This window comes from Aythya fuligula, chromosome 1 (genome assembly GCF_009819795.1).
Source record: "Aythya fuligula isolate bAytFul2 chromosome 1, bAytFul2.pri, whole genome shotgun sequence".
Lineage (NCBI taxonomy): Eukaryota > Metazoa > Chordata > Aves > Anseriformes > Anatidae > Aythya > Aythya fuligula.
The window spans coordinates 110,490,037-110,513,132 of record NC_045559.1 but is presented as its reverse complement, the minus strand read 5'-3'; the positions used below and the strand labels follow the sequence as shown (position 1 = coordinate 110,513,132).

At 40.8% G+C, this 23,096-nt stretch overlaps 2 protein-coding genes across 4 annotated transcripts in view; one reads left to right on the top strand and one right to left on the bottom strand.

Moving 5' to 3' along the window:
- Nucleotides 1–1,473, top strand: part of LOC116502225 (multidrug resistance-associated protein 1-like) — a 34,940-nt gene extending 33,467 nt beyond the window's left edge. The window contains exons 27-28 of one of the 2 annotated variants that reach the window (XM_032208022.1): nucleotides 455–649; nucleotides 1,150–1,473. In XM_032208022.1, coding sequence (XP_032063913.1) covers nucleotides 455–649; nucleotides 1,150–1,261 — 307 coding nt within the window. In that variant the 3' untranslated portion in view covers nucleotides 1,262–1,473. The remainder of the gene's footprint in view (nucleotides 1–454; nucleotides 650–1,149) is intronic. The other variant, XM_032208023.1, reaches the window with a different exon arrangement.
- Nucleotides 1,474–4,056: 2,583 nt separating this feature from the next.
- On the bottom strand, nucleotides 4,057–11,475 carry HSPA13 (heat shock protein family A (Hsp70) member 13). 2 transcript variants are annotated; one of them, XM_032199748.1, is made up of 5 exons: nucleotides 11,414–11,475; nucleotides 10,842–11,182; nucleotides 9,771–9,984; nucleotides 9,057–9,224; nucleotides 4,057–7,534 (listed from the first exon to the last, which is right to left on the bottom strand). In XM_032199748.1, the coding sequence occupies exons 1-5, from the start codon at nucleotides 11,436–11,438 to the stop codon at nucleotides 6,864–6,866; spliced, it is 1,419 nt and encodes a 472-aa protein (XP_032055639.1). In that variant the 5' UTR covers nucleotides 11,439–11,475; the 3' UTR covers nucleotides 4,057–6,863. The 2 variants fall into 2 exon arrangements, with proteins under 2 accessions (XP_032055639.1, XP_032055649.1); XM_032199758.1 differs by having other exon boundaries at nucleotides 9,771–9,917; nucleotides 10,859–11,182.
- Nucleotides 11,476–23,096: the final 11,621 nt, after the last annotated feature.

Genomic DNA, 23,096 nt, shown 5'->3' with positions numbered 1-23,096 from the left:
GCAGGCCATAATTTAAATGGAATGTATTGACAATTAACTTGATTTTTTAGGATGGGTCTTTTTTTTATATATATCTAGAAGGTATATCTAGAAGTATCTAGAAGGCATGCACCAGCAGTAACATACAGCAATATCCAAACTTCTACTTTGAACATTAAGTGGTTCAGCATTCAATCCAGCCTATTCAAAGTACCCATTATGATACGAGTATCAAAGTTTAGGGCAAGACTAGCTTTAAAAGTTGCACCTGAGCTACTACTTGCCAAAACTTCCAAAAGAAGGAGAAAATGTTTCTCCAGTGTTGTTGAGGACGATAGAACAGATAGGCTCCATGCTAGTTCCAGCTTTATGTCAACGGTATCTGCTCCAATGTCTGGGGCTAAGTAGTGAGGAAACATCCATCTCCCCTTCCTCAAAGTGCCTGACCTGACCTTCTCAACTGTATTTTTAACAGTATTGGCCAGAGACAGCTGGTCTGTCTGGCTCGTGTTTTGCTACGAAAGGCAAAGATCCTGGTCCTCGATGAAGCAACAGCTTCTGTTGACATGGAAACAGATAATTTGGTGCAGTCCACTATCAAAAGAGAATTTTATAACTGCACAATATTAACTATAGCACACAGGTTACACACAGTCATGGATTCAGAGAGGTAAGTTTTGATATGCCATTTTAAAAAGAGATGTCTTTTTTTAATTACATGTCTTCAGACCTACAAAATTTTACTCTAGCACTTTTTACCTTGGATTGTACTGATACTAAGGTATCACAAAAGACTTGCTGTCAATATTAATTAAATATTGATTGTGTTCTGCTTCCCTACTGTAATTACAGAATGAGTTTTTTTCCTAATTAAATGCATGTATAAGCTACTGTTGTGACCACTTCTCTAGAAAAAAAAAAGGAGTACACTGTAGAATTTTTACCAACTTTTTTTTTTCTTTTTCTTTAAACCAAACAGGCAAACATTCTCTTTTCAAAAGGATTTCTTAATATAGGCATTCCTAGCTTGAGAAACCAATGAGTTACCTAGTGCAATGATACTTCTTGCAAATGAGAGTTTCAGTTAATATGTATTTGTTGTAGGGCTGGAAAATATAGTTGAATAGCACTTTTTTTTTCTCCTGTAATCTTCATGCTTTCATATTGTAGAGTGCTTGTTCTGGATGCAGGAAGGATTCTAGAATATGATACACCAAATAATTTGTTACAACGGAAAGGTGCCTTTTCTGAAATGGTTGCAGAGGCTGGAATAACAAGATAAAGAAAACTAATGAAGATAGGAATTCCTTATACTGGTAAACACTCAAAAGATATGTGGCATTCCTAATGTTATGAAATAATTAACTTCCTTGTAAGCTCTTAACAACATTTTTTACTACAACTACAATCTGTATATATTGATCAGGTTTCTGAAATTAATTTTGTTTTTATACAAATCACATTTTTCATCATCTTGGCACTGGACCAACATAATGCAGCAATAATTTTCATGGTGTATTTTATATATTGTACTAGTAAAGGTGGATTTAAAATAAATCTTGCTGTTCACAGTGTTTTAATAAAGAATTAGTGCTTAATTAAATTGCTTGAATGTTATCCCCATTTAGTTAATACATCTTTATATGATTGTGAACGTATAAAAACTCAGGTTTGCTTATTGTATGAACAGAGAGGCAAATCTCCCTTGTTGCTGGTTTTTAGGACATACATATTTATTTGCTTCGGGAATAGCAAATAATTTTGCTATAATTTTGGTAATAATTTTATTTGCTTATACTTTGGTAATTCTTGCGGCAACAAACTTGCCATTTTAAGTTGATTTTTATGTTGACTGTGATTTTGAATAAAATGAAAAACAATTTCAAACAGCTGAAAAACATGTAAACATAATTGAACATTACAAAACCAGATTGTGAAAGAATCCCATGAAAATGGGGTCAGGCGCAGCTATTTGCTAGTAGATCTTAATGCAAACCTCAATACTAAAAGCTGCACAAAAGGTTATGCATACTTAAAGTGTCAGTTAACCATGCCTGTGTTTCCGTAGGCCTTTTTTACTACACATCCTAAGACTCTTCAAATTGAATAGCAACAGTGGGGAGGAATGGGTTAAAAGCAGAAGAGGATGGGATGAGACCTGCAAACTGGTGAGGAGGATTGAAAACATGCTCAAGTGAACCTTGCAGCTGTGATGACAAAGCGTGGAGAGTAGGAAAACACGTCTCATACCTACTGCTGTTAATCCTGTGTGTTTGACAAGCAGCGCATCCATGTACAGATAACACGGGTGTTTGGTAGACTCAGAGACCCTGTCGGATATGCTTGAGCTCCCTGCCTTGGGACAGAGATCAAAGCACAGTGGTAAACTATGCCTGTGTGAACCCTTGATACATAAATAGACGTCAATAGTAGGCCTGTGATCCTCTAGCATGGGCTGAGTTTAGCGGTGCCTTCATCCCTGGGTGTGCACCTCTGCCCAGGTGCTGCTTTGGGGATCCCCTGTGGCTGCCCAGGTAACATAAACATACTCTTTGCATTTCAGCCCTGGGTCTGTGGGCATCCCTGGTGTCGGCTGGTGCTGACTCACACCACCAACTGCAAACTTGGGTTTGCTTACTTCAAAAGGTGAGGAGAAAGGAGGGAGACTTTCTGAAGAGATTTCCTCAGAGATGTGGTTCTACTAGAGTGAAGGTGAAAAAAAACAAAACAAAAAAAACTTCTCTATGCTTTCCTGACAGCAAAATAAAACAAAGTCTTCCTATATTTAAGACAGTACTGCTTAGTTTAATTGGCTACAAAACACAACTAAATATACTACAGCTTGCAGAAAGCTATTAGGAGAATATAATGATTTTAGAACCCATTAGGAACAACCCAAACCAGGTAATTACAGTTTTCTGACAGTTCTAGAGAGACAAAGTTTCTCAGGAGAGAGAACAGCTGTTTGCTTTTCATCTTCTTTTCCTCTTTTCTCCACCTGAGGCCAGCAGTGGCTTTCCCATAGAGCAAAACCCTCCATCCAAATATTTAATTTCTTTCACCACAACATTTAAAGTGCCCTGGGCAGGCTCTTCTTGGGTCCTCATCTCTTATCCACCTTCATACCTCCCACCAAACCCATCCTTTCCTAGAAGAATCGGAGGAGGAACTGGAAATGACCAAAATGGGTGCTATTTGTCAACAGGTAAGCATATTTTAGGCTTTATGCTAGCATAGGTAAAAACTTTAGCACTCAGAGACCAACTCCTTTTACAAGGTGCACAGAAAATAGTCTGAGGGCTTGCATCAGTGTGTGGTAATTTTACTCAGGTGGAGAGATTTCTATACTTACTGGTGGACTGGTATTTGGAGAAAGCTGCAGAAAGAGTAATTGTTAAGTCTGAGAGAAAACAGCTTTAGGGTAGACAGGAAAAGTTGATTTGCAGCAGGAGCATCACCCAGGGTCTGCAACCTCTACTGTCACCGCAAGTCAGATGTCAAAGACAGAGATTAACAAATGAAGAAGGAGCACGTGGCTCTGGAGGACGTTCCCTGGGTCCAGCCTGCAGCTGCTGACCAACACAGGGAAGGTCTGTTTCTGCCCCGTGTCCTGTGATTAAGGAGGCAAAATCCAAGGAGCATAAGAGTAAGAGTGGTGGGAGCTGCTGCCACTCCCACAGGAGCAAGGTCATCATCACTGCTTGGCCCCCTCTTTCCCTTCGATTAGGGTTTTGTGACTTATTAGCATTTCTGCATCCCTCCCAGTCACTCCTTGCTTTTCCTTGTACCAACATGCAATATTTTTTTCTCAGTTCTGTTCATCCACCCAAAGTTGTAGCTTCAAGAGCCAGAGATTTTTCCTTCCCACCCCAGTTCCTAATATTCTACTGCATCTCTTCTTAGAAATTTCTTAGAAATGATCTGTCACTCCAGGCTGTAGAAACCCCTTGACAAAGTGGAAGATTATAATCTTATCCTCTAAGCTCCAAAGGAATTCAAGGAAGAAATAAAGAAATAGTGCTGTTAAAATATTTCCCCGATAAATTGAGACAACAGATTGAAAGGACAGAAAATGCTTTTAATAAAAACATTTTAAAAGGTTACTTATAAAATGCATTTCATCATCTGCACTTAGAAACAGGAACATACAATTAGTGAGGCATCTTGCACTTTCAGCATTTCAACTCACAACACAAGCTTCTAGCTATATAGATTTGTTACACATCTAACACCACAGGCAACCATAGTCAGACTTCAAGGACAATTTGTAGAAAAATTTCAGCCTTCAAATACCAAGTTGTTTAAACAGAGACTTTTGCTAAGCAATATGTGTACATACCTGGAAGTGTCCGTTTAGTACAGTGTTCTACTTATCTAAAATGTGATGGTTTGTGCCAGAATACAGTACTAAGATCAAATAAATAACTTGACCACAGAATTCAGAAGACAGTTATCTAATAAATAAGGATGCAGTATGAGATATCCAATGTACAGTGACTTATTTACTAAAAAAAGTATATTGAAATCTGAACAAATAAATACCCTTTTGTGAATTTTTCACAAGTAAACAACATCCCCTTCCCTTGCGATTCCCAGATTAACACCAAAGGTTGCTTTTAATTATTAAACTCCTCCATACTAAAGGATTATGCTAAAGAAAAAAAATAATTTATTTGCATGTAAGAGCTTAACAGTTTGAAGTTACTCCCACACTTCTCCGTAACTTGTCCAGAAATTGCAAAAATCTTTTAATTTTAGCTCAATTGCAACATTTCAATGCACTGTATAAAATGAACAGCTGCATAAAGAACAACAGAATTACTGAACACCTACTAGAACTCCAGTACACTTTGACATGAATTTTTAGCAGGATAGAAAAAAGGCCACAATGACTCCAAATAGTTTGGAATATATGCTGAATTATGTATATACACATGTATGTCTGCAACGCAAAGGCCCCAAACAGCAACTGCATGTGAGAACTGTACTGTATATTGGCATTCATCCATGATTTCACTGAAGAGACTTCAACTCAAGAATTTTAGTTATGCTCACCATCCCTTAGCACCCACTTTCTTTAATAAATGTATTCAAAAGAAAATTCATACAGTATCACATTAGTGTGATGTCCCATACAGATGTAAAGGCAGGGTCATTCTCAAATAGATAGAATGATTGAAAAAAATCCTCAAGAATTCACTTTGGTTTTCAACCCAGTGAAGTTAAACAGATGTTAGCAATATTGTGAGAGCCTTCTGTGAATTTAAATAATACTGAAGGAATTGTTGCATGCAACTAAGATTCAATTTAAACAGTTTTTAATAGGATTACTTCAAACATATGTTTAGAGTATAGCTATTCAAACAGTTGCATCCGCATAATTGAGAAGGCAGCGCTGTAGATCAGGTCTACTGCCAGGAGAACAATAAACCTATCTTAAAATGGTTATAGTTAAGCTGTAGATCTATAAGCCCCACAGTTTATATCTTGGCACACTTAACACAATTATTTTTGAAGCATTAAAAAATCCTTAGATCACCTGTTACTAGACCTTACCTGATTAAGACTGTGTTGATGGATGAAGAGACAAGTCTTACCTGAATGAAGTGTTTTCACTGCAGAGTTCTAAACATAAATTCATCTGGCCCTTTCAGTATTAACTCTCCGTAAAAAGCAGAACTGTCACCAAGTTTTTGTATCAACTTTGTTTTCTTCCATGAGTTTGCTAGATAGGTGGGTGGCAAAGTATTTGCCGCTACCTTAAATCCTGAGTTATAGGCTCTGCTTCCTTCACAAAAGAACAGCTACAATCTCTAATCTACCTTCAGTTTAGAGGGGGGATATGACAAAACTTAAATCAGAGATACAACCTATCCAAAGTATAAAATCGGATGAATTTGCACTTACTAAAGGAACTAGACTTCATCCACATCGTCCCTTCTGCCCCACACTTTCTCTCTGACAACAGCACAGCTGGGAGGTATTCAAGGGGAAAGACATCACACATCAGGAAGTGTGCAACAATAAAATTCATATTGGTCAAATTTAAGGGAATATATACAGATGTAACTTTAAGATGACTAAAAATAAAATTCTACAATTTTCAAATAAGATGGGGAGAGGTATAAAGAGTTGATGATATGCACTTGTTCCCTGTTGAGAACGTAAGTGGTATGACAGCAGCAACTATGTGTTAACCATCATGAACAGATCACAAAGTTAGCCCTTGGATACACACTAAGTAACTGTACATTAGCAAGAGCTAAATTTCTTAGCTTGGCGTGACAAACATCAGGCAATAACTTGCCACTTGATTTCAGTAATACCATTATGCTGTTATAAACAGCAGAAGAATCAACTGAATGCGTAAATCTCATTCAAGCTGCAACATGCCTTTGAGCATTTAGGAACCTTTCTAAAATGACTCAATTTAATAAATAGATTTAAGCTCAAGACTACTAGTGCTATGTGCATTAACACTGCTTCACATTCTTCCAAGGTAAATATACTTGATGTGGGAACACCTACAACATAATGCCATGTTACTTCTAAGCTTTGGTCACATTCTCTTTATATTTAATTTTTCAAACACCAGTTCAGGATTTGCTAATAAAATTTAGCAAGAAGATGTGGGTCTTATTCATCATTAGCATTTTCATCCTATATCCAGTGTACAAGTGAACACAGGACACTTCCGAATTTTGAAAACCACACGTACCTTTAAAGTAACATCTAGTTTTAACACAGGCATCCAGCAGCATGAACTGGAAGTGATTAAAAAAATGAGTATTATATGGCTAAGATTAGGCTCCGCTGCCAGTCAAATAAGTACGCACCATCAGGGTATGCTTTTGGAGAGATGGAATGCAATGGGAAAGAGTTTCTTAATTAAAATTAGTCTTCCGTAAATGCTTATTAGGAATTTCTATAGCACTGACTTGGAGAGGCCAGGACCCACCAACAATTCCTGCTTGGATAGCTACACCCATTACAACTGCTAAATCAGGGTCTACAGAGGTGTTAGGTTCCTTCCCAAAGAAATCCCGAATAACTTTGCGTATTTTAGGAATCCGGGTAGAGCCCCCAACTAACACAATTTCATCCACTTCGGCTTTGTGTAGGTGGCCTTCCTTCAACACTTGTTCAATGGGCACAAGAATCTTCTCAAAAAGGTCCTCATTCAATACTTCAAATAGTTTCCTAGAGATTTCTCTTTCAAACACAACTTTGACAAAGTTGCTTTCTCCATTTGAAGCATCTCCAAGATCTTCCAGGTCTTTTGTTTTCTGTGAAGGCTTGCCTTTATGAACAGCATTTTGTTTTACCTCACCTTCTGGAAGTTCTTTTGTAAGCTTTGTTTCTGGCATAGTCAACAACACCCGTAACGTAGATGCCTCATGAACTGTCAAATTTAATTTAACTGCTTCCACAGCTTGTCTGAGGCGATGTATTTCTTCTTTTCTTGATGGCAGAGAACCATATTTTTGATGGAGCTGACCATATAAATGCTGCATCAACCTCTGATTAAAATCCTGTCCTCCAAGTTTGTTGTTACCTAAAACATCAGAACAGAGAGCAGACACATCACCTTCTAAACTTCAGCAAGCAGCATGCGTCTTCTTGTACCGGGAGATGGTACTCAAGGGCTAAAACAATGATACTAAGACTGTAAGCACTGAGCAAGAGCTCAGAGAACTGGGGAAATAGGCATAATTAATGTTCTACTGAAGAATACATGATGGATAATCATTTCCAGTTTTTTTTATTTATCAGCTACTTTGGAATCTATCCCTGTCAACATTTTTCCCTGGAACTGCCCTGTTAAGCTGTAACAGGAAAAAAAAACAAAAACACAAAACAAAGTTGTTATCTCAATGGGAGTGTTCTCTGCAGACATAAATACGTAACAAAAAAAGTCTGTAGCTAGTTGCCTGTCACTGAAGTGCAGCATCTCACAGCAAATTGTTTTCCCAGCTAAAATTCCTAGAGTGTTTTAATTTCTCTGCTCCAAATTGTCTTTTCTATTAGCAGCTACCAGAGTGCAGCATTACAGGAGTTAGTTCGAACATTTTCAAGTTACTCAGTGGCTTTATGCATTCACATGAAAAACAAGGTACTATTAAAGTAGATGGATATACTCTGAAAAAAGCAGAAAAATGATGAAATGCAAACAGTGAGCTTCAAGCTCTATTTACAGGTATATCTTACATTAGCCTTCAGAGAGAGAGAACTACTCTGTACAGCCAGTTTCATTCTGAAAGTTTCACATAATAACTCACATAATTTCACGTAATTGTTCATGCTTTCCATTAAACAGATTTTTAAGAATACCCTGCCAGTTTTCATCTATGTTGAACAGTATTCTCAACGTTTCCACCTCCTTTTTATGATTGAAAAGAGGAATTCACTTAATGGACATCCATCCAAATGAATCAGAATGAAGTAGCTGAGTACTTTTTGTTGTTCCACTCTTACTGGGCAGAGCTGCAGCTGACATTAAAACTTATTCCAGGCAACACTGAAAGTAGCACTGCATCTCCGACCTGTCTGAATCCAGGTCACCCACTAAGCAGTTGCCTAGTCACTCCAGTTTTACTAAATATTGCTTGTTTCCAGAACTCTTTGCCAAGTGACAAATCATTTTGGCATATATGTATTAAAAAATGCTTCTAGGTTAATAGAACACACAGTTTCCAAAGCCTACACAACCAGGCTGGAGCTAATTGCAAAACAAGGACATTCCAAAGTACCTATCAACAATTCAGTAAACACCCTCGGCTCAGACAAAGGTAACAGAAAGCTTTATAACAGAGCAGTTGTCATATACAGCAGCACTTGTACTAGTAGGCACAAAAATCAACAGCTACAGATAAAACTAATCCACAATGATTAGTGGCCAGCTAAAAACTGAATCTCTCTTAACTGGTGAAAGGAGTTGTAAACCTAGTTTTATGTGAAGGGCAGTTGAGAACTCTTTGTGAGAGTGCTATGTTTTAAATAACTTCCCTATTGGTGACTTCTGGTGCAGCCTTCTCTTCTTCCCACTACCCCCTGAGAAAGTAAAGCATTTTTCTCACCTGCCATGGCTCGCGTGAGGAACATCCCTCCCTGCTTGTTCAACAGAGACACATCCAAAGTTCCTCCACCCAAATCCACCACCAGAACGTTAAACACATCAGCTTTGTGCAGTCCATAAGCCATAGCTGCAGCTGTGGGTTCGTTGATTACTCTCAAGATTTCTAGCCCTAAAAAGTGCAAAGCAACAGTCACAGACTTAAAAAAAAAAAAAAAAAAAAAAAAAAAAAAAGTAGTTTTCACATTGCAGCATTTGCCATTAGCTATTTTGAACTAAACTTAAGCGAAACACGAAGGTAAAACAGTTTCTATCAAGTATTATTGCTTAGAAAACTCTTTTCCTTATTTAAGCCTAACTACTTCAGTGTCATGATGAATGCATGAATCACGATCTGCCCAAACACGTTTTCTCCATTCTAAGATTTATTTCAGAACCTTTTATTTGTGTATAAGTTATGTCCAAGGGTGCTCTGTATATTCTATTTATAGATTACCAAAAATACTATTTTCCTTAAGTAAAATTAGTTCTTCTAGCTACCTGTATTTGCATTAGTCTACTGCATCTGTTGGTACTCAAGAGCTCTATGCTATTCCTCACTATTGCTAGCAGTCATTAAAAAACAAGAACAAAAAACCACAGCCTTTACTGTTAGTGAAATAAATCTGAAGATAACCTTAAGGCTCCACAAAAGAAAGTGCTGTGATAGAGACATCACCTGCAAGGTTAGCTGCCTTAACAGTAGCATTCCGTTGCCTTTCATCAAACTCTGCTGGCACAGAGATGACTGCCTTCGAAACGGGCATGCCAAGATGGTCTTCTGCCATTCTCTTCAATTTCAGTAGCAGCTGAGAGCCAATATGCTCTGGAGTGACATGAAAGGTTTCGTTAGTTGTCACAGAAAATTCAGCTGATCCACCATTGTTGAAAATCTAGGAGGAAAGAGCAACACAGCCCATTGGTAACGTTTATTCTTTGATTGTGAGTACTATGCAAAACCTGCAACATAAGGGGTCGGAGTACTGAGTACTGACAACTCCTTTGACCAGGTAAGATGCACTAAAAAAAGTTAAGACTTAGCAACTACATCATCAACTTTAATGTTATGTGACACAACAACACCTTCAGTGATGAAAGTAATGCTTTTTTTAATCATTAAATTTACTCTACTGATAAACCTGCCCACAAGTTCTTTGTTGCAAAAGGAAGCAAGCAGGCCGGTATTGGAACTGTTCTTAACAAGAATACAGACTGTTTGCAGTAGCTGAAATTTAGTCTCTTTACAGAAAATACTTCACCATAGCACCATCCTAAATGGATACAATATTCTTTTTTTTTTTTTTTTTTTTGTAGATAACAGCTCTCAAGATCTGTTGCTTGTCAATTTAGCGCTAAGAAGTACTAGGGAAAAATACACTGGGACAGAAAATATGTTGACTTTTAGACTTCTTTTTCCCCCTTTTTATCTCAGAGCAAAATGAAGCTTCATTAAAGAACAGAACTTCATGCTGAAGTTTGTACTTTAAAACAAAGGGTTGGAAAGTTACCCAGGAACACATTTCGTAGTAGGGGACAGGGTCCTCTGGAAAACCACTATCAGCTCTCATGCAGCAGTACGCAACATACCCTGAGAAGGGAGGAGTAAACGCTGGTGGAAGTCTTACTGTTTCCAGGCCTATCAGATTTCGCCAAATGGCTCAGGGTCAGAGAACCTGGTCACTCGCTGGTTACTGACGGGAGTTTTGTACCTATTGCTGCTTGCAGAGAAGCGATGAAGACGGCTACTTACCTTAAACGGATACCTACTGCTTTCGCTTTCCAGTTCTTCCGAAGTGAACACCTTCCCGATGAATCTCTTTGCGTCGTATATGGTGTTCTGGGGGTTCGAGTCCGCCAGCTCCAGCCCGTCGTACCCCACGCGCACGCCGCTGCCGGTGAAGGCCACCACGCTGGGGATGCTGTGGCGCCCGTTCCCGTCCGCTATCACCTTCACCTGCCCCGTGCCGGGCAGAAAGACGCCGACGGAGCAGTACGTCGTGCCCAGATCGACCCCGATTACTTTGGGCGTGGGCATCGGCAGGTACTGCTGGGCGAGGTACCCGGCCAGCAGCAGCGCCAGCACGGCCGAGCCTGGGGCAGCGGGGGGGAAACAACAGCGCGGGGTGAGCGCCCAGGCCGGGCCGCCACACGCCGCGCCCCACGCAGCTGCGCTCCACGCCCCCAGCTCTGCTAGTTAGTTACGTACTACTTCACTTATTTATCATTACCAGATTTACTCACAGCCCCCCGGGAGCACTCCCCAGCGCCCCGCACCCCTCCCGCGAGGCGCCAAACCCAGCCCGGCCCCGGCCCGGCCCGTACCCAGCACCGCCATCTGCCCCGCCATCGCTGCCTGCCGCACCGCCGCTCAGCGCCGACTGCTGACGGGTCCTTCCGGGCCGCGCCGCACGCCGGGACTTGTGGTCCGCGCGGCTCGCCCGCCCCGCCGATATGTACCTGCTGTCCCGCGCGGAGGAACTACAGCTCCCAGGAGGCGCTGCGGCGCGCCTCCTTCCGGCCGATGGGAGCTGCCTCTGCTCGGCGGCAGCGGAGGGGAGGAGCGAGGAGCTAGCGGGGGCGGCCCCGCCCGCGCATGCGCGTCCCGGCTGCAGGAGCTGTTGGCCCCTGACTCTGCCGCTCGCCCCATCCCTGGCGCCCCCAGGCATGGGGAGATGCAGAACCTGCACCGGTCCCCAGGTGCTTACTAAGCACAGGCTGCTTCTGCGTACCAACAGTGACACCACTTCACAGCAAAAAGCACACACACCCCGTGTTTATTGCCAACACCGTCATGGTGTCACGGCTTGCTCTGTGCATGCGAAGGTGGAAACTCCTTGGTGAGGGAGGCGGAAGCTAACCCGCCTCGGTGATGCATGGCCTGGCTGGTTTTCTAGTTACATATCTAATGGCTTTTCCAGGCATTGGAGTTGCAGACCTCAGTCACGCCTGTTTAAGTGGCACTGTTGTGAAAGTGGTCATTCTGGGGTTATTTAAGAGGGGGAAAACTTGTGAAGGTCGCTCACAGCGTTTCTTTGCTCATATGACAATAGATGGCACTTCGTATTTCTTGCAACTGCCAATGGTAAGCAGGCAAAATGAATGGATTTAGTGAAAACGGCATATGCTGAAACTGGGGGTTGCTGATAATTTTGATATTTGGTAGTAAGCAGTGCCTTAGTACATAGGGACCATCTGAAATCTCCCACTTCTGAAGGCTGATATGGACAGATGTTTGTTAAAAATACTGTGACAAAACCTCATTTTGGAGATTTCATCCTTTCTAAAGCATAGGCCGGGCTTTGTTGTTATCCTCAAGGTTAAAACTGAGAGGCATTGGGATCACTTGAGCAGGTACATGCTGAAGGACAGAATTCACACATCCTCAGCCACAGAGCTTCCATCCCATTTGTTCAGAGTAAAGCTGCCCGGTCAATGCAGCGTGTCAGTAAAGCTTCCCTACCTACTCCAGCTCCCCAGAGGCCTCTCTGATCCCTGCAGAATTACACAGCACAGGCCACCTGCCTGGGAGTCAAACCAAGGAGAGCCTCGTTGCTCACTGCAGCAAGCATATTGCACCAGAAACTTCTTCAGGAGACACCTTCCTCCTTGTAGCTGTTTTCAGCTTTTGTGTAATTGAAGGCTGAATCCAGCCTATTTACTCTGTAGTCCCTTGACTGCGACATTTGATCTTCAGCACTAGTGCTCGGACAAAGTCCCAAAGTGCCTCATTTTTCTCCTACATCTTTTCCATGACATATCAGGGCCTGCTCATGGATATTTCTGCATCTACAGAAAGATGCCTGACTTCTCATGCATCTGCAAAATAGGCAGAAATAGTCCTAAAGGGTTTGTGTTTGTTTTCTGGGGCAACAAAGAAAGGGAAACAAAGGCAGGCCTGTTTGTTTGTTTGATTGTTTCTAAAATGTTATATTTTAGCCATATCCCTGTAATGGAAGGAAGGTACTGCCTGTACCTCAGTTTTTGACATACTCACCTGAAAATGGGCAATACAAGCTCAGACCCCTACAACTCCTTTTAAAAAGCCTGTCACTGTGATAAAGCTAGCTTCCCTGGATGTGGCAGAATTAGGGTGGATGAGACTCTATGGTGACTTGCACTACTACAAGTGAACACTCTCTGGTATATTTGCTGATTTGGTTGTCCGTGGGGGCTCTGCTGCTGCACAGATAAATTCTTGGTGACCACGCATCTGGCCCTCAACATTACCTGCCACTGATTTGAGCAGAAGGTAGACATGTAACTACCCACCTCAGGGCCAAGTGCCTGCTTATGCTTATTAGTACATCTATTCACTCTGATAGTAAGCTTTTTAAAGCATTTCAAAAGGTTTGGGGGCATTAATTTCCTTCAAGGGGATAATGTTTTTCCCCGGTGCTTTGATAGGTGGAGGTAAACATGTTTATATCTACAAGTAGCTTGAGGGAGAGAATTATTCTTACGATGTATGAGCAGAGGTTGGTTTGACAACAGTCTCCCATCAGATAGGAACAGGTATCTGCAGGAAAAACAAAACAAAACAAAACAAAACAAAACAAAACAAAACAAAACTGTTACACTGGGGAGCATTGCTGAAAACATAAACCTGTGATGTGTTAAACACAGTTCAAGTACTCATTGTGAGTGGAATCAAATAAAGCTTGTTTTCATTTCTAGAATGTTTTGCATCAGCTGTATTCCTGCACCTTGAGAAAAGGGAATTGAGTTTGCAAAGCATCCTCTTTTCTGCTGTTGCACAGAACAGGGCTTCCTCTTCCTAGGGTTGACTCAGCAAGTGCTTTCTTCACTGCCTAAAATCATTCTCAAGCCAGTGTCCAAAACCAAAACACGGGGTGCTGGGGTATGATCAAAACACGGTTTGATCCCAGGAGCACAGTATGATCAAGCTGTGTGTTCCCACTGTGAAGCAGGAAAGGGAAGAGGGATTTGGATCCACTTTACAGGTAGCCAATGTTTCCTTGAGAAAGGAGACAAGTTATTTAAATGCTAAAATCTGAAATAACTTTTTTTTTTCTTTTTTTTTTTTTCTTACTTAAGTAAAAGTGGGTTCTTAGCCTTGGTGCAATCACATAAGTAAAATTACAGAAAAGCAGAGAACTTCACTGATGGCTCCTCTACCTAATTAAAACATCGATTTTCTCCTGCTGTATCTGGTTGGGAAAGGGAAGGCTTTCACTAATGTCTAGTCTTCCTGTGACAGACAGTTCAGTGCCAGGCAGTTGGAAGAGAAGTATAACCTTCAATTGAGATGCAAAAGTTTCCATTTAAATTCCCGAGTATAGCTAAAAGATTTCTTGCTCCTGCTGCCCGGCTGTTGTGAAGGAGGTGTGCGGGGAATCCTTAATTAGTTAGGAACCAGCTCTCCAGCTGGAGGTACCACAAGTTGCTTAGGGCTACTCGGAGATCAATAGCCAAAAAGAGGAGTGAGACAATGGCGCCGAGCTTCCAGCAGATGTCCCTGCTATGCAATAATGCTTTTTATATTTGACAGTAACCCGCAGATTCATATAAAGCATATTAACCTTTTGCAATCGTTATCCAAATTCTTGTAAAGGCATAAGTCATGGAGATGGTGCCTCATTTTTCAGTGTAGTTTGTTTAATTCTCTTAACATCTCAATTTCACTGAACCCTTGTGAAATCATGTTGAGGTTAACAATGAAATTATTATTTCCCCTTTCATTAACACAGTTGCAGTGATAACAGTGTAATGTAACCCAGTAGCTGTCCAGTCTACAAGTGAGACGAGATTTTCACAAGTCTCTCTCCCACTTCTCTACTTGAATTTCAGTTGGTCTGCACACAGGTAATGGCTTGCTATGGCATGAAAAAAATGCAGAGACCCATTTTATTTAAGGGACAAGACAGGCTTGGCCTGATAACTGCGAGCTTCTCTTTTTGCTTCACCACAGTGCTGTTCAGGGCCAACATTGCAAGGCCACCAGCTGAATGACTGCCAAGAGATCAGCTGTGTGGTCCCCAGCCACCAGCAGCCTGGTTTAGGGGGCCTGAATCTTGGCGTGGATTCATGTTGAGGTCTGGAGCAAATCACTCAGCTTCTGCTCGGCTCAGGTATCCTGTGCAGAAGCAGGGATGGCCATACCACAGTGACTCCCAGGGTGGCAGGAAAATTGATTGCTTGTACAACAGTTTGGTGGAAGCAAAGTGCTGCAAAGTACAACCTGGAGCAGAAGAAGGAGGATGCGACCGGGAGTCTCATAATCTGCATGAATCATGGTGGTGATAATGATAATGAACAAGAGTCCCAGCAGTCTCCCAGGAGGCCGTTTTCTCATTCACATTGTTGCTGTGTATATGAAATCCATACAGATGTCAGTCGGACTTGTCAATTTTATCTATTAGGAATGACAACAAAAGGATAAGCAGAGGAATGCACTCAAATATAGATGCTTTAACTGAGCTCCCCGGGCCAAGGAAAAGACCTTTTGCAACATGTTTGGAGAAAGAAAAGTCTGTTCTTTTTGTGGGGTACTGATGCTAAGGATGCAAAATATTAATTTCATGATGATTCTGTTCTTTACTGGAAGGCCCCTGGAGTAATTCAGTGGGCTTGTACACTGGGTAAGAACTTCTGGGCCTTTCTGGTGAATCAGTGACACAGGTGATCACTTTCAGTTGTCTCTTACAAATAGTGTTATGGTACTCTAGGAGCAACCATGTCATGCCATGCCCATTTTCATGGAAGAGTTAGTCCCTAGCCTAAATTATTTCTAATCCAAGTATACAAGAGAAATAACAGTTAAAATAATAGATTGTTCTTCTTTGCACAGTGTGAAGTGGAGGAACACAGAAATGAAATGACTCAATGACTCAGGAACAGACAACGAGCCTGGAGACAAAGTACAGTTTGGAGCAAGTTGTATCAAGCACCACTCCAGAGAGCTCACTACAAAATCAGCCTTCTTCCATTCTCTTAAGGAAAGGGATTTGTATCAAGGATGGCCAGCAAAGACCTAATGGGAAAGAAATGTCCTCATTTATACATGGCTCTTTGAGCAAAGTGGTAATGGCATTTCCTAATTGCCTTTATAGTACATGTCTGTCCGGCAGAAACCAGAGTTGGCATTATTGTATGAATGTCCAGCATACTTCAGTGTAATCGATACATAGTTCAAATGTGACTAAGATGTGAGCAAGCTCATCTAGCATTATACAAACTCAGCTTGGTTTTATTTCCAAGTGCAATGTGTGAAACCAATAGCACTTGACAGCATATCCCACAATGCCTCTTATCTACTCTAGCCCATCTGAAATGGGGAAGGAAATTCTGAGAACAGAGAGAAAGAAAACTCAGGCTCATCAGCCTAAGTCAAGGTCCTTGGTGTTGCTTCATACCTTCCCAGCACCTCTGGTCAATTGGCGTCTGCTTTGCATGAGTCTTTGCCTATGCCAAGGCTTGCAATGTACCTGCAGGGTTCTTAAACCTATTTCTGACAGTGTTGATGGAATCATTCCGACATTAGTCAGCTTACTCTTACAAGACAAGCAAAGATGTTAGCCACGGCATGTCTTCTTTTCTCAGTGTCATTCCACACACACTGTTATGTGAGTAGCAAGTGTCTGTTTCGCCTGGAGAAAAGTTTGTTGAAAGCAGATACTGTAAAGTTAGAGCCATTCTGGAAAAAGACTGCTTTGCTGCTGAAAATGATCCATCCACCGAAGCAGAAATGAGCCTTTCTGTGCAATCACAATAAAATAAAAGCCGTATGCCAGCTCCCTCTCTCTTTCTTGAATGATTGTGCTGTGTATAGGTCTGCTGGACTGCATCAATACCTTCGTACAGCCAATAATTCATCCCTGTGCTTTTGGCTCTGTCCTGCTGCTCAGATATGCGAGAGCATGCTTTTGCTCGTTTGAAAAATCAGCTACTGCATATGCAGACACCAGCACAGTAGTAGACTTTAAAATATATGTGAAATCTGCGTGCCAGCATATTTGTGGGCGCTGAGCCCTTAAGCTTCAGAATATTTTTGCAGAATACAAATTACTTTTAAAATGCAACAGTATGTTTATGTTGTGGTACTAAGAAACGTTTTTGACTATGTGCAAACAGTCTGATTGGGCAGGGGCTGCTTTATTTTTATTTTTGCTCCTTTTAGCACAGCACAAAAGGGCCTGTGGCTGTCAGTATGCCTAGGTGCTCCCACAGTACCAGTAATAAGAATTAAACAGTAGAGTGATTGGAGGGAGGGATTTTGCAATCTCAGAAGGATATAATAGAAGTATATTAATTTCCACTGAACTGTTGGGCCAGAGAACATATCTCTTCATGTGTTTTGGACAAGCCCCAGATATATCTGGTCTCGGTATAACAGCTCTTTTCTTGCTGTCAGTCAGTCCCAAAGTGAACAGAGCTGACAGATGTCGATTCTTTCAGATTTTCCCTTTCCTAAGGACCTTGACAGCTTCAGATGCAGGAACAACAAACTTATTTCATTTTTTGCCTTACCTGTTTACTCCCACTACAGCTCTCTCCTCTCTCTCACAAGGAGATGTAGATTCAGTTTGTATCAAGCAACATCAATGCTTTACCCTCTCTTCACTGAGAAGGATCCAAGGAACAATACAACGTGTCCTTATCTCTCTGTTGGGTGCTACAGCAACCAACTTCATGCTTTCATTTCAGAAACACATTGGTATGACAGGAAAGCTGTAGGTTAGATATAGATATAAAACAATACACTACTCAAAAAGAATGTAGTTAGGTGGCAGCTATATATCTATAATACCTGCAACATGTATATCAGCAAAATAAAAGCAAATGGTGAAGAAAGGTTTTTCAATTTCAGTGATAATAAATAATCTGAACTGAAAGATCTGTGCCTAAATCCTTATTGCTCTTATATTCATTGAAAGCAAAACAGGAGTTTTATATCATGCAGGGTATGCACACAGAGGTTTTTGAAGCTGTATTACAAATTCTTGCTGAATTGAGGGGAAATATGGCATGTCCACATAGTTCCAAAGGGAACGTGACTAGGAGCCAAATGGTAAAACCTCTTTGGTAATTTGATTTCCTACAGTAGATCTTCCATAAAATAACATTGAAGTGACTGTTACCTGTAGTCACTGAAGGATGGTAATTCACTGCCATTCCATTTCTTCCTTCTGACTTCTGTTTGTGAGTAGGGATATTATGGATTAGCCTGCTTCTGTGTGACTGGTGTATATATTTTAGTTTTGAATAGTGGGGCCCTAAAACCTGATCAAGACAAGCAAAGCACATTTACTGTTTTTTTTTTTTTTTTTTTTTTTTTTTTTTTTTCCTGGAAAGTTCATTAGGCAAAAGCTTCACTAGTTTAAACCTTTCCCAGTTCTCAGAACTCTTATTTATTTTATTTTATTTTATTTTATTTTATTTTATTTTATTTTATTTTATTTTATTTTATTTTGTGTAGATTGATCAATTTTATCTCAAATGTGTGACAAAGTGTTAGGAGCAGAGCTCTTCCTGTAGAAGGCTGTCCTGAGAAAAATGCAGTTTAGTTTACAGCCTATGATAATCTTAACGAGATAATTCATGGAGGGTGTGTCAGGAAAATCAGCTTACCATCTCTAATGCCATTTGAAAACGATATATATATATTATATCTTCTTTTACTTCTCTTTTGACAGAATTATGATGTTTTCTTTGTCCTATACCGAAGGATAGCAGAAGCAACAGAGAAAAAAAAAAGTTTTATTTTTATGCACAAACATTTAAACAACTTTGGGGAAGTGATTGCTGCTGGGAAACTGATCCACATCTCTGCTTCTCCTGTCCACCCTCTCCATCCACCTTGGCCCTCTACAGTCCCCCTTGCACCCAAGCTGTGTGCTGCAGACAGCTTTGCAGATGAAATGCACTGACTGAGCCGCCTGCCCCTCTGAAGGAACACACAGTCCGGTAACAGCGTCTTCCCATCTCATTTTGGAATACATTATTACTCAGCAGTTAACCCAAAAAAGCTGTTCACGATGAAGGAAAAAGACTGTATTTGTTGGATAGTGCTTTAACCACTGGCTGTTCAGCCTGCTCTAACCACCGCCATGCCTTTCCACATCTATTTTCCAACGCTTATTTTTTTAAATATAGAATAAATGATCCCAGTCTGCCATTGCGTTTAGGTTATTCTACGTGACTATAATATTCTGCTTTCTATCTGAGCAGGCACTCTTCCATATGAACAGCAAAAGAACAGATCACAGTCGTTAGAGAAGGAGAAGCTGTATTTGACCAGAGTCCATCATCCTGTAAGGGTATGCTAGAGTACTATGACAGAGGCTGTATCAGGTATTAAATTGATATCAACACAGAATTACCTTAAATTGTAATGAGAGAGAGCAGCCCAGGTGTGGATTTCCTGCTGGTGTGATAGCTGGGGGCTGCCAGGGGCAAGAGGCCCTGTGCAGGCACTGCTCAGGCCTTGCTGGCATCAACCCCTGAGCCTAGCCCCACCAGCCCCAGGGCCATGCCCTGCTCCAACTGGGAGGGGGCAGATTCCATCCTTAGGGCTTGATCCAAAGTCCATGAGAGGTGAGGAGAGTGTTACCTTTGATTTCTGAGCAAATGGCAGCCCATCACCCTGCCTCTCAGCAGCCCAGCCTCTGGCCCCCACAGCCTCGTGGCAGGCACTGGGTGCCTGGAGGTGGCAGATCCTGCTTAGCCTCTAAAGGCGACTCTGATGTCTTGCTGGGAGAATGAAAAATCCCATGGCATGTTTGCAGAGAAAGGGATATAAACCTTTTGGCATCCTGGCTGGATCCAAAATGACATGGATGTTTACTATTTAATTCAAATTTCTCCTGCATTTTAATTGATGCAGCTTTAACTGATGTCGTGCTTCCCCCAGACTGAGGAAGGCTTTGACACAGCCCTTTAACTGTCTGTTCCCTTACTTCCTCTTTCCCCCAAGTGTCAGGTAAAACATAGCATTTAACAGTATGTGTTAAATTTGTACTGCACATTATACAGTTGTGGAAAGTGGCACTGTATCCTCTTTCATAACTATTTTCTGTAGATTTTTTAAATCAGAATATGAAACCATGGAAAAGAAATGCTTTTACATTCTACTGATAGAGATATGAGACAAGGAATATCTTTAGTGAAGTGCTTCAAATTCTCACAACATTTTTTTCTGTCAAAACTCTTGCAACAAAAATACATTACGCCAGGTGCCCTGGTTTCATTTCTGCATGAGCTCTTCTCAGAGGTTTCACGTAGCTCAGAAATTGAAAGTCAAGCTCAAAGCATACATTTGCTGCTGCTGAACACAAATTCAGGGGTAGACTAATAAAAATACCACACTTCTTCTCAATACAGTATACATTTCCAGTGCTGAGTAAATACTAAACACAATGGCTGAGATACCCTGTTACTAAGGCAACCAACTCCCATGTCATCTTTAAATATATATATATATATATATATATGCTTCCCATGCTATTTAATAAATAAATAAATAAATAAGTTCTCATCAAGATCTATTGAACTGAATTCTTGATGAGATCTGTCTTATAAAAGACTGAATGTTGTGGATGCCTCAGACTGGACTTTTATGTTGACAATAAGAGTAAGCACAGAAGCAAATAGAAGAACTAAGGACTTCTGAGTTGCAGATTATTGGCCATGTTGTACAAAACAGGTGTCAGGACTAAACTTTTCTAGGGTCTATGCATACTGTAACTGCCTTCACTGAATTTATGTTGTAACGTTTCATAGCACCTCCTTCTGAGACAGCTCTTTTTGCTCACTATATTTGAGAGACCACTGTATTTCTCAATGATGGTAATTCTTGTTAATAGTAAGCCAAAGCAAGGAAATTTCCAGCTGCATGGAGTATAATGTGTAGTCTCTTAAATCTTGCTGTTATTTTCTGTTTCCATATACATATTTTCAATAGTAGAATACAACATATAATAAGCAAGTGTGTACTCTGAGAGTAACTAAGGCGCTACTTACATATTAGTTCTTGTGCTCACTCTTGCTTCCTCTCTTTTACCCCAAGAGAAAAGTCTGTCTCTTCTCTCACATCATGCAGTAATGCCAGAAGGTCCTTATCCATGTCCCTCAGTAGGTTGCTCTCTCTCCATGGCTTGAGTCCAAGTAGTTTCATCTTTTTTCTAACATCTCAGAGGTGACACCATTCTGTCCCCATTTTTAGAAAATACCAGTGATACATCAAGACTGAGAAGAATCCTGCTCCTAAAGAAGCTGTTCCAGAAGAATCTCTTCTTGAAATCTCATTTCTTTCCCAGCCTTTTGAGATGTTTCCTGTGTGGTTGTAGTGACAGTGCTTATAATTAGGGAAATCCTTAATTCGAAGCACAATTGACGTGTTTCTTTGCCAGTTACCCCCCAACAGGGATAATAGTATTTTATCACCCTTAAATCCAAAAGATAAATGTGATGCCATCCTGCTCAACATGCTCTAAGTGATCCTGCTTGGCAGGATCAACAGGACTAGATGATCTTCAGAGGTCCCTTCCAGCCTCGGCCATTCTGTGATTCTGTGATTTAACCAAAGTGCTCAAACCCAATACATAACTGCAATGTAAATGAGGTCTGTCCCATACAGTCCTTTCCTTGCTCACCAGCTGGAGTCACCATGCTGGAGGAGTGTGCCCTCTCCTTTGAGGCCTCTGTCCATCCAGAGTTTCTAAACAGCCCTTAAACTGCACTTCTTCCTTTTTATCAACAATAATCTTCTTGCTCTCAAAACCTTCAGGGAATGTGGATTACACTTGCATGGAAATGGGATTTTTAGTAACAAGTGGCGAAATCTTCAGATGTCTCCTCTAAAGACATTTGTGCTTCTAGTGAGGGGAAAAAAAAAAAAAAAAAAAAAAAAGCCTGATCCCAGTAAGGAATCTATTTCTAAATTAATAATAATTTTAAAAGCCCCTCAAGTCTGACATACTTTAATATACAAGGTGACATTTGAATGCATACTTTGGGTCAGACTCTGGTGCTCTAAGGCACATTGAGTACTGTTTTACTTGCAAGCAGTTCCATTAATTTCAGTGACCCAGTTACGGAGTAAGACACCACTCAGCAAGAGAAAAGATGTTAAAAATCTGCCCGCAGTATTTGATGGTAATTTGATTTCTGTACTGTCTCCCAGACCCAGTCACCCCATTCCGCTTTCACCACAGTGCAGCATCTCTTTCATAGATGCTGACATCTCTAGACGGCTGTCAGCCCGTGTGACGAAGAATATTAGAGTAACACTGTATCTGTGTCAATAAAGCCCATATGCATCCATTCATGAGGAGGCTATTCTTTCAGTGATTCTCCTAAAATTCCTTGGCTTTTTAAAGTTTCAGATTCAGGTTTCTGTGACTATGGTAACTTCTGTGCATTTGCATATTGTAGGCTGTGCAGCCACAAAACTGCATTGGGGATAATTGATTTTCTCCCTGAAGTAATTTGGTGCTCTTCACTTCAGAGATCATCCTTTGGATTATCGACTCCTTATTATCAGTTATTTGCAAAATTATTGCCATAGCTGTGAGGTTCATAGCCCTACCAGACTTTTGGTTTCTTTTCCTTAGGGTTTGCTTCTTGACCAGGAAGGTTTTAATCCTCTTACATTTGTAAAAAAATAATAATTAAAAAAAAAAAAAAAAGGAAAGAAAGAAAAAGGAAAAGCTAGCTAGTTCTGCTGGCACTATCTCCTGTAAGGCTGATATTTCAAATCAGTTCTTTACCAACACATGCTTCTCTGCTTGCCATTATGATACCTTCAAAAAATGTTACAAAGAGCTTGGTCAGTGATGATAACCTCTGTACTCTGTGGAGTACTGATCCACTGCAAGGAGAGGAGTGTTTCCAAATGAGAACAGCATATTAGCGAATAAGTTTGTGCTTGCACTTGACTATGCTATCACCATTTTCAGTGTTTCACAGTTGGACTAACACTTTGTTTATAATAGCTCCATCCATTTTTTGTTGTTTCAAATTAATTTATAACATCAGCATAAAACCT

What these genes read in the sequence shown, in the direction of transcription:
- HSPA13 (XM_032199748.1), bottom strand. Translation starts at nt 11,438, where the DNA reads ATGGCGGGGCAGATGGCGGTGCTGG. An exon ending in GCAGTAGGTATCCGTTTAAG is followed by an intron (nt 9,985 to 10,841) that starts GTAAGTAGCCGT and finishes CTTTCCTCCTAG; the next exon opens with ATTTTCAACAATGGTGGATC. An exon ending in CCTCACGCGAGCCATGGCAG is followed by an intron (nt 7,535 to 9,056) that starts GTGAGAAAAATG and finishes CTGATGTTTTAG; the next exon opens with GTAACAACAAACTTGGAGGA.